Consider the following 11,975-nt stretch of genomic DNA (forward strand, 5'->3'; position numbering starts at 1 on the left):
CATGAGTTGTATAGTTTCACACATCAATGTATAATTTCACCTCAAAGTTGAATTGATGTAAGTTTTGTGTTTTACTATTCAAAACTTTCATTTCCAAGAAACCAAAATTGAGAAAAATAATAACATATATTTATTTTTAACTTCATTCAAAGACTTTTTCATTGAATTTTCACATCATTTCACCTCAAAATTGAATTGATGTAAGTTTTGTTATTTTACCATCCAAAGCTTTCATTTCAAGAAACAAAAATTGAGAAAAATAATAACATTTATTTATTTTTTAAAACTTGATTTAAACCTTTTTCAATTGAATTTTCACATCATTTCACCTCTAAATTAGATTGATTTAAGTTTTTTTTTCCATCCAAAATTTTCGTTTCTTATGATAAATAACGACATATGTTTATTTTTAATTTCATTCAAACTCTTTTCCATTGAATTTTCACATCATTACATCTCAAAGTTAAATTTATGTGAGTTTTGCTTCTTTTACCATCCAAAGTTTTCATTTCGAATAAAAAGAATTAGAAAACTATGGTCATAAGCAGTAGTAATACACAACAAAACTATGGTCAAGGTAATTATTCTTATTCAAATTATGATGGTCCTTGAAGACTTGACCATGACAATTTCCAACCTAACTTTCCACCAAATAGTTATTATTCATCGGAAGGAGGAATCATTGACCAATGAGATATATCCACCAATAGGGTCTATATATAGCCATACAAGTCCTATCATTTTCATTTAAGTAACTATCTTCAATATTTCAATATAGGATGACCTGAGAGCAATGTTGTAGTTTCAACCTGAATGATCAAGATTCTGGATTAGATGTTTCAAGGCCATCTTTTTGGATTAGACATGTAGGTTTTAATTAATAAGTAATTTACAATTATTTTGTATGCAAACATTTCATGTCCTTTAATTTTGCAATTAATTGCCAATATTTGATATACGTCTATATATTTTCTTACTTTATAGAAACGATGATTAAAAATAGTCAAATATAGTCTAATTAGGTTACAAACAAAGTTTCGTTAACTAATTATAACAATTTCCATTAATTTTCATAAAGTTTCCCAAAATTTTCATCGATATCGATATTTCTCGACATCGATATTTCAAACCTTAGATATATCATGGCAATCCAAGTTAAAGAAGTGTGTTGCTCTTTCAACTATAGAAGTTGAGTTTATAATGGTGACAAAAGCTTACAAAGAAGTGCTTTGGATGAAGAAATTTTTGCAAGAGTTGGGAGTTGAATAGAAAAGATATGTGTTGTATTGTGACAGTCGGAGCACTATTCATCTCAGCAAAAATCCGACTTTCCACTCGAAGTCCAAGATTGACATCATATATCATTGGATTCGAGACATGATGAATGAGAAGTTGTTAGATTGGAAAGGCCCACATAGATGATAATAACTCTGATATGATGACAAATACCTTGTCCAAAGGAAAGCATGAATAGTGTATATAGAAAGCGAGTATAGTTGACCCTTCTAACCTAGCCCAACCCAAAACCATGTATATCCCTACATCGCATTGCTCGTGTAGCAAGCATTTGAGTTTAGTAATTTTGTGTGTATGTTTTATTGTTGCTCTTCTTCATTCTTTGAAGAAGTTTGTGGGTTTGATTTTTTTATACCTAAATGGTTTTCCTCGGCTATTTGTATTTCTGAGGATTTTGCTAAAACCATTAAACAATCACATTCAATCAAATATATTTATATTTTAAATGTAGATACAATATTTTTTTAATTAAAAAAAATCATTAATTGATTTTCACTTAAGAGTTTAATTGCAAACAGTCTTTTTATTTTACATTTTCAATATTTTCATCTTTTGTATTGAGTGGGTCCTCTATAAAGAATGCATGCAAACCTCTGAACTCGGACTTCGTAGTATAAGCTCGTGGTCTATGATTATATTTCGATTGAAAAATTAAATCAATCTATAATGAAGCCGAGAGATGATGAAATTTTTTTGGCATTTTGTTAGAAAATGGCAGTTCTTGGTAAAAGGCGCATATCACTTGGGAGTTTGAATGGTCTGTCGCTTCCTTGCAATTTTTGTCATTGAAATTAATTACTCTTATTTTGATTAGTTGTTCTTGAATTTCTATATCAATTATCAATAATCTTATTAAAATTAAATTGGATACTTAAAAGGGTTAGTTTTAATTAATTTGTTTAAATCCTATTCAACTCTCTATAAATAGGTAAAAATAGATTTAATTATAATATCAAATAAATGTAAAATTTGTCAATAAAATTAAAAAAAAAAAAAAAAAACGTGTACACTGAGATAAGAAAATGACGGTATATATATGTGAGCATTCTTCGAATATCAATTTAGAGGAAAAAATGTGGAGCATATGGATGTAGATACAAAATTTTAATTCACCAGCCATACATCTAATCATTTTGGCATGGAGCAAGAGACTCCATTCTATTTAAGATATACATCTTCGATCTCTTAATTAGGAGAAATTATAAAAAATAACACTTTCAACTTTTCATCTTTTATAATTAGTATTTTTTTTTTTTTTTTAAGTTGTTAAAGTAGTTTTTCTTGGTAGATCTTGAATGAGATCGACCATCGAGATTTTATTAAAAAATTTACTTGTTCTAACTATTGTTTTGGCCCTTTTGGACCTTTCTGGATACATCTTGGAGATTAAACATCGAGATTTTAGTATTTTTTTTCAAATATTAGATAATCTATCCAAATCTTACACCAAATCTTATATATTTTTTAAGTTTTCTCCAAATTCGATTATCTTTACCGAATATTATATTCAATTGTTATGTAATTTTAGGTCAATTTCTGTTTCCATAATGATATGAATTTTTAAATTTACAGATGAATTTAACAATTAGATATTTTTCATATGGATGATTGCATATTGGATTTTAAATTTTGGGAAAGATTCAATTTTGCAAAAAAAAAATAAGATATGAAAAGTATATAAAATATCGGTATTAATCGGTATTAATCTACTCGAGAATTCACCGATCTTGGTGTTAATAGATTCATATCGAGATTTTATATATCTTTCATATTTTACCTTTTTTTATTTTTTTTATATAATATTTGGTAAATATAATCGAATTTGAAGAATATTTAAAAATTATATAAAATTTGATATAAGATTTAGAAAAATCACATAATATTTTAGAAAAATTATTAGAAATGTATCGAGAAATGCCCAAAAGGCCAAAACAATCAACAAGTTAGAAAAAACTAATTTTTTAACTAAATCTCGGTGGTCGATCTCACCCATTGAAAAAAACTATTTGACAACCGACCACAAAAAAAAGATGTTTGAACGAATTTTCAAAAATTTAAGAAGTTATTTCTGATAATTTTCTTACCCATATCCTACTAAAAGAAATGGTAAGTGATTCAAAGGTATTAAGCACACTTTTTTATTTTTTTATCAAGGAAAAAAAAAAAGATTATTCGATGAACGATATTTTACAAGAAAAAATTACCCCATCAAACATGTTTAATTAATTCAAAGGGGTGAACTCATAAAAATGATTTGTCGATTTTTTTAATATGATTTCAAACTATTAATTTTAATTCAATGGGTATTTTGTGATGCCTTGAGGAATACTCAAACCACTATACTTATTAAAACAAGATTCTGAATTTTGACTTTTTCTCATATATATTTTTAAATTCAAAACTTGAACCTTTGTTTCATAATTTTATTTGACTAAATTTCTTTTTGAGAACGGGAGGTGGAACAAAATTCAAATGATTAAATATAGGATAGGAATAATCTATTTATTTATTTTTGAAAGTGTGTTATTTATTCTTAATAAGTTGTTTTTTTTTTAAGATGGAAAGAAAAACACACTATTATTTATTTATTTTTTTAATAGGTAATATTATTATACAACGATTCCACAGCCTGGGATCAAAGCACCAGAGCAGAAGGAGCACCTATAAAGATGCATAGTGGCAAAAAAATTGAACCAACAAAAAAGATAATACAAACAAATAACAAAACATCCAGAAGAATAAAAAACACCCCACAATCTAGAGACTTCAGAAACTGGACATGCGGAGGAGAAGAACAAAGAATGAAGAAACCAGACAAGCTAAATAAGTCCATGAAGATCAATCCGCTACAAAGTAGCATGAGCACGAACCATAGAGACAATAAGTTGAAACACAGTAGATGCCAATCTCGACTGACTGCCGTGTAATCGACGGTTCCTCTCCTGTCAAATATAGTAAATCGACACATACCAGAAGACTCTTAATAACTTACTCCTCACACCCTTATCAGACCCCATACGACACACCCAACTCAACTCCACATCCCACCCAGCAACATGATGAGACGAGCCCAACAAGCGCACCAAACCCTCCCAAATTTCACGTCCAAACACACGGTCAAAAAGTAGATGATTCTTTGACTCTACTTCACCCAAACAAAAGTAGACAAACATTATTCACTAATCCCATCTCTTTAACCATAGCAAATGTACTATGATTTTCAAAGAAACAAAAAATAAAAATGTATTACACTTTTATTCTGTATCTCTATTTATTCATTAAAGGTACTGGTAGAGCCACATAGGGGTTAGGGGCACGTGCCCACTCGAATTATCGATTTTTGAATTTTTAATATAAATTTCAATTANAGTTCAATATAACTCTTATGAATTGCTTGGGTGTTGTTGATGTTAGCTCTGTGATGCCCAATAACAAAAGTGGAAATTAGGATTTTTCATAGGGAAGAAAAACCTACATTGACCTTAAAAAAAGCCATTTCTATTGGTTCTTTTTTTTCCTTTCTCTCTCTTCAAAATTCACCTTACTATGTACATATTTTAGTGTTAAAATTACAAAATATATTTTTTTCTTTTTCGGAATATACGTATCATAAATTTTAAATTCATCTCAATCTTTTTATTTTTAATTTATACATAAATTATTAGGACTCGATTACGTAATCGAAAGGCAATGGAGGAATGATTCTCTTATAGCATATATAAAGTTATTTATTGGGTTTGTTAGAAAATAAAATTATTATAGATCGATTTTAAAATATGAAATCTCGTAGATGGCCATTGTAATATATATCAAATTAGTTAATTTACGAAGTTATGAATACATTTTTATACATTTTTTTTTTGTAGTTTTTTTATTACATAATGCCCCTCTATATCAAATTATTGGCTCCGTATAAAAAATATATAAGAAAAAAAAACCATTATTTATCAATCAGCTTGATTTTGACGGTATGCAAAATTAAAATTTTAGCATTTACTTTTTGGAAAAATAAAAGGCACGGAAAAGTTTAAATAAAATCTATAATCATAAATGAATTAAAAAGTGAAGAAAAAGAAAAAAAAAGTTTGTGAAGAAATTTGACAAGCAATAGTCGCATCTCAAAATAAATAAATAAATAAATACATATTTTCAATCTATCTTATCTCTTATATGTAAAGTTACATAATTAAATAGTCGTAGTTTTTGAAAAAAATAGGATTTAAATGAAGAGGCTGTTTTTATGACATTTGAAAAACTTACTAATTCAAAATAGGTTTAATATAGCCTTGTTTTAGTTATTTTAGATGATTAAAGTAAAAAAGTAAATGTTAATATTTAAAACTTCTTTTTGAAGAACATTGATTAAAAACCGGTTAAAAAAAACATTGATTAAAAATATTTTTATAATTAATAATAACATTGTGAATGTAGTGAAGCAAAACAAATTTGTAAGTTAGAGTAATTTTTAGAAAGCATAAAATATAGCATCATATCTATTTAAAGATGAAAGATTAAAAACAGTTGACCTACTTCACCACTGATATTTTACAAATATTCTAAATTTTAATTATATTTTAGAACTAGATTTTTACATAATTTAAGATAATTTTAACCTAATAGTATATTCTCTTTAACATTAAATTTTCTTATTATTTTATAATTGAGGTATTTAAAAATTTAAAACGAAATAAGCATGAATTATTTAAAGATATTTTAATAATAATTAATTATCCTATATATCATCATCAATTTTAGATTTTCATTCAATGATTTCTTATTAACTAATATGGTATATATCTCTAAATTTCAGGATTTACATTTAATGATTCATTATTTTATTCTTTAACTAATATGGTATTTTTTTTCCTCATATGTGCCTTTTCTTATTTCTATTTTTTTCTTAGTATTATTTCAAAATGTTTGCAATTCTATTTTTTCCAATATGATGGAAAAATCATTTAAAACGTATGAATATGAATTTTTTTTTTCATACTTATCTTTTCTTATTTCTATTTTTTTATTATTGTTTTTCAAAGTGTTTGAAATTCATGGGGTGATATAGATGTTTGAACAAGATTTTTGTGTAATATTTCATTCCATTAGGTTATTCATGAATAAAAAATAGGAAATTTAAGAGAATTTTGTAATTAAACCTATATAATTAAGTTATATACGAAGAAAGCCCTTGAAAGATTATATGGAAAGATAGTTTTTGTTTTTTTAAGTAAGAAATATATTATTTTACAAGAAAGAAAGCCTAAAAGAATAATGAGATTCTTATAAAAAAATATATATAGAGGGAGATTACAAGTTTAATTTTCCAAATCGAACTAAAAAATATATAGAGATAATTATAAATATAGCAAGCAACTCAAAATATTAGTAGATATAACATAATTAAAAAAAATTATAAATACTATAAAATTTAGACAGCCTATCAATGATATACTTTGTTATATTTGTAATTTTTTAAAAAAATGATGCTATACACTAGTATTATCCAAAAAATACTATAAGTTGCAATTATTCAAATATACTATTAAGGTCATGTTATGAAGGCCACAGACGACGACGAAGTTTTCACTTAAACGCGTCCAATATGAGACACCGAAAATAGCGTTACATAAAATTATTCAATGCAAAATTAAATACGAGAGAACGATTGATAGGAAATTTCCTGGGGAATTCGACATTCACCCCTACGTTCTCTGAAATTACATAACTTCCCCACTTCTTTTTTTTATTCGCTTCTTCAAACTTCTTCCCCAGTAAGTAATCCAAATCCCAAGTTTCGAACCTACTCTCTCAACTGTCAACTCTCCTTCATAATTAAACCCTCTATTTCTTATAAACCCAAAAAGCAGAATACCTTTTTGTTTATTTATAGTTCAACCCCTCTGCTTTGCTTTAACGAGATTTCGACTTATTTTTAGAACAATCATTTTTGCCACATTCTAAATTCTGAAGATACTATCCGACGAACGAGAGATTCAAAACTTCTCAATTTCTTTCAATTCTTGTCTTTTCTTTTCCTCTCTTTTTCCTCTTCTGATTCCTTTCTTTGGAATCAGTTTTTTTTTAATATTGTGATCTCGTATGGGGCAGCAACCGTCCAAAGATGAGCTTGTGTATCAGCGCGCTAGCAACGGCGATGTTGAAGGGATTAAAGCCCTTTCTGCTGAAGGTGCCGCCCTTGAGGTGATTTTGACATTTGTTTCTTGATTTACTAGAAATTTGTTATACATATATAACAATTTTGTTTCTTGCAAATTTGTTATACATGAATCTGTTTTTTAACAACTTTTCGTGAATTGTTTTTGGGTATTTGGTGTAGTGGGTTGATAGGGAAGGAAAAACTCCGTTGATTGTTGCCTGTACGAAACCAGAGCCTTATAACGTGGCGAAAACGTTGCTAGAACTCGGCGCCAATGTCAATGCGTTTGGACCAGGTTTGCTGTGAATTTTCTGGGTTTCAATGTAGATTTGGTTTCTTAATTGATTTATCAGATATACATATACATGTATTTTAATTAGATATTTTATTCTATCATTTTATATCAGTTTGTTTTTGTACTTTAGTGCTTGTTAGGACATGTGTTTTGATTGGGATTGTAGTTGTTTATTCTCTTGTAACCCTTTGAATTTGGCTTTATGTTCTATTAGGCCGTAATGGTGGAACACCACTGCACCATGCAGCTAGAAGAGGCTTGGAAAACACTGTTAAATTACTTCTTTCTTACAGAGGTTTGTTGGTTTGTTTGTCTGATAATCGTTTACGTTTATGATTTAACCTCTATTTTTGCCATAAAGGATGCTAATTGTTGTTCCAATTGTCAGCAAATACTTCAATAATTAATGATTCTTGCCAAACTGCATTGGAAGTTGCGAGAGCAGCAGGGCATAAGAATGTTGTTCGTGCCATTGAGGTTAGGGTTAGCGTATACATTTACATGTTATCAATGCTCCCCACATGTAGACTCAAATATTAATTTATTTCATACCGACATAGAAAATCTTTATATTTATTGGAGAGAAAATGACATTAGAGGGGTAGGATTTTCTTTCCTGTCAAATTATCAATAGGCTTGAAGACTTAAATAAACTTATTCGTTTATGTATGTTTTTAACACACAAATGACTTCTTAATATGCCAACTTGAGCATAGCTTAATCGATTAAGATGTGTGTTCTTGACCAAGAGGTTAGAGGTTTGGATCCTGCCTCTCCCACGTTGTTGAACTCAAAAGGAAAATGAAAAGACTTCTTGATAGTGTTGAAGCAGTCTCTAAACTATACAACTGGCAACTTCATTTTAATACTATTTTCTGTTCTCAAAAGGATGTTTCTTATGATGTTTTGTAGAATCATATTTGTATATTCTCTGGTTGGATGCGGGAATTTTATGGGCCGGAGTTTCTCGAAGTACTAGCTCCTCATCTCCTTACACGGAAAGTGTGAGTATATTTTCCATGTGATTTTGGTCATGTTTATCTTTTTTCCCCTCTTTCAATTGATATTGATACTCTGCATTGTATGTTAGTCATTAAAGACACCAGCTAATATTTTCCACTAGCTTTTGATATTTGTTCAGTTTTTCTGTAGAGCCGTGAATTGTTTATCCTTATTTTGTGTATGATATTGCTTGTACATTAACAATGAAAATTTCTGCAGATGGGTAGTTATTATACCTTGTGGTTCTCGAAATCCTGTGAAGCCTTCTAAGTTGGAGCTTGCCATATATGCTAGCTTGCAGGTATTAGTTATAATATGTGTCAGTTTTCCATTTCCTTCCTTTGCCTGTATTTGATAGTTCTTCTGATCCAACTTATGTTTCATTATCCTGTCTCTAGAAAATGGGATATGTAATTTGTGTGAAGATCATGCACCCCCACTCTCAACCCCACCAAAGAAATAAAGGTTTTTTTTTTTTTCAAAAAAATATAAATATAAATATATAGAGCGAGAGAGGAAGAAATAACTGAATCAGCTATGGCATATATAGGTCGTAACTGAATTTCTTTCTTGGACTGTATAGGTTAGCCCCAATTTGTTTTGAAAAATTAATGTAATATATGCCTCGTTGACATTTGGAATAAAATGAAAAATGTTGGTTCTTGGGGATTGTTCTGCAAATCTGTCTTCTGCTAAACAAATGGATTTGATAGCTTCTTTAGCATCCTGCTCTGACCGATGTATTTTATTGTGAATGAGATACTTCTGTTTTTTCCTATATATTGTACTGGTTATATCAGGGGATTCGTTTCTCTTCTAAAAGATATTAGGGGATTCGGTTCTCTTTCTAAAAATTAAAAACATATTGGGGGATTCTATATGTCTTGCTCATGTGTAGACTTTCTATTGAATGGACAGGATGCCCAACCTCGTCTAGTCATTCCATTGTGGAAATCATATTTAGAGGAACATAGGATACAGGAATCTGATCCGTCTGTTGTCATTGTCGACAACCCTCCAAGTAATTTCTAATTGCTCTAAAATACCATTTTAATAACAGTTATTGAATTCTTCAGTTTTATTTATTGACCTTGGCTTTGCCTCAGACCTAGTCTCAAGAGGAGGAAGGAGGCGAAGACGGAGTTGTCACACCTCCTGGGAAGGCAGATGTCGATTTCGAAAATCAAAGAGTACGTAAGAAAGATACACGTTCGTAAATACTTCTGTTTAAAAGTAAATCATTCACACTCCATGTTTGAAAATTCTATTAACAGAAATTAGAATTTTTCATGTTGTGTTTCAAATATCAAACGTCTTATATGCCCACTATTTTTCATCCTCCAAATTATTTAGAAGGTGAAATCAATTTTGTTGCTATTACTGTTGAGATGTAGTGAGTAATTTTGTTTCATTTCTGTGGTTTTTGCAGCTGGACGTCTTAGACTTGCACCTGCTAATGAGTACGACAGACAGCAACTTCAATGGTTTTGTGATGCTTGCAAAGGGATTCCTCAGCCAAAGGTACCATGCCTTTTCTTTCTTATTTCTAGAAAGTGAACGAAACAGATTTATTAACACATATTGTACTCAAGGTATCAGTGTTGCAATATCTATATCGTTGTGGTTTAAAGTTCGAGCTATTCTTGAGAAAATTCGACTGGATGGAGGCGAACTTTAACAAAGGCATTTGCCAAACGGTTTTTTGTATTATAATAGAGTATTCTGTAAGATCGGGAATAGTTTTTCTAACACCATTCCAAAGAGGCTATTACATGGTATATCGTCTCGATGAAACAGTACTGATTGGTGGAGGCATAAACTGTTGTATCTTACATTTTTCTCCGTCTTTGCAGTAGTTTTTTTTTTTTTTTTTTGGCTAAGCCTTCAAGCCCAGTAATAAAGGTATTGAATGTTGCTTTTGTGGGGCTGATTATGATATCAAGTACTGTTTTAAAATTTCAGGTGATGCAACCTACAACTTGGCATAATCACCAGAGCCCGATCGACATTGCAACTGTACCTCCCGGTTCAGAAGATCCGGAACTCGTGATGGCCATAAATGCCTCTATTCAGTCAGCTATGCAGGAAAGAGGACAGCATCATAATCCCCATTCATCAAATTCTGAAGCAGGTGCCTCCAGTAGCAGTGCATTACCTCAACCTGTTCCTCCAAAAACAAGTTCTTGCAAATGGACAGTGCACGAAGCCAGCCACGGTTACAATCCAAGCCATCACACTGAAATCCAGAATGACACCGTCCCTGTCATCCAGGTAACACACCCTCCAAATGCAGCCCCCACAGCCCCACCTATGGCAGCCAAAACTTTTGAGGCTAGCACAAGTATGGTTGACTACCCGTTGGTCGGTTCTGACACCATAAACGATGTGCCGTCTTCATCCATTGGGAACGAAGAGAAACAAGGTAATGGCAACTCAATGTGTGTGATATGTTTGGATTCTCCAGTAGAGGGAGCCTGCGTCCCCTGTGGCCATATGGCTGGATGTATGTCTTGTCTAAATGAGATCAAAGCCAAGAACTGGGGCTGCCCGGTTTGTCGCACCAAGATCAATCAAGTCATAAAGTTGTATGCAGTATGATAAAATCGAATAGCGCAATCAGGTGAAAATCGTTGAACTTGGTCTATATATAATTTGCGTTACATACTTTTGAGGTTTTAGATCAGATACTTCGATATATAACCTTTTGAAGTCAAAGATGTAAATTCTTCTGATGGAAATAGGCAGATTGTTTTACAGGTACAACCTCTGCTAAAAAAAGTAAGAGATAAAAAGTGGTAAAACATCATGGGAATATCTGACCCATAAATTAGGCTTTAGGCCTGTGTGTGTATATATATCGTATATGAATTTGTTTATTTCAGATTATGAGTTTGTTAATTAATTTCATTGTTTGCACATATGATATATTCCAATTCATGAATTTAAGTTTTTAAGTTTTTAGATTAATTAGTGATCTAATATGGTTCTTGACAGCAAGGGGGAAGTGTTTGATATAATCATATTTACTGTAACTTAGGCTTTTGGGTTGATGAGTGTTCAAACTATAGATTCTTGTTTCTATATCCATTTTCCCCATTTGTACGTTATAGCTTTAAGTTTTAACAAGCTAATCTATATCTATACTCCCAATATTTATATTTCCATTTTGCCCCTCATTTTTAAATATATAACCACTATACCTTGGTTTGTTATTTATATGTGAACCCT

At 30.4% G+C, this 11,975-nt stretch overlaps 1 protein-coding gene across 1 annotated transcript; it reads left to right on the forward strand.

The window, feature by feature from the left end:
- Positions 1-7,051: 7,051 nt before the first annotated feature.
- On the forward strand, positions 7,052-11,667 carry LOC120092913 (putative E3 ubiquitin-protein ligase XBAT34). The gene is made up of 10 exons (XM_039051158.1): positions 7,052-7,494; positions 7,631-7,745; positions 7,960-8,040; positions 8,134-8,222; positions 8,658-8,749; positions 8,967-9,048; positions 9,666-9,768; positions 9,854-9,937; positions 10,177-10,268; positions 10,710-11,667. Exons 1-10 carry the CDS (start codon positions 7,393-7,395, stop codon positions 11,343-11,345), a joined length of 1,476 nt encoding a protein of 491 aa, XP_038907086.1. The 5' UTR covers positions 7,052-7,392; the 3' UTR covers positions 11,346-11,667.
- Positions 11,668-11,975: the final 308 nt, after the last annotated feature.

This window comes from Benincasa hispida, chromosome 12 (assembly GCF_009727055.1).
Source record: "Benincasa hispida cultivar B227 chromosome 12, ASM972705v1, whole genome shotgun sequence".
Lineage (NCBI taxonomy): Eukaryota > Viridiplantae > Streptophyta > Magnoliopsida > Cucurbitales > Cucurbitaceae > Benincasa > Benincasa hispida.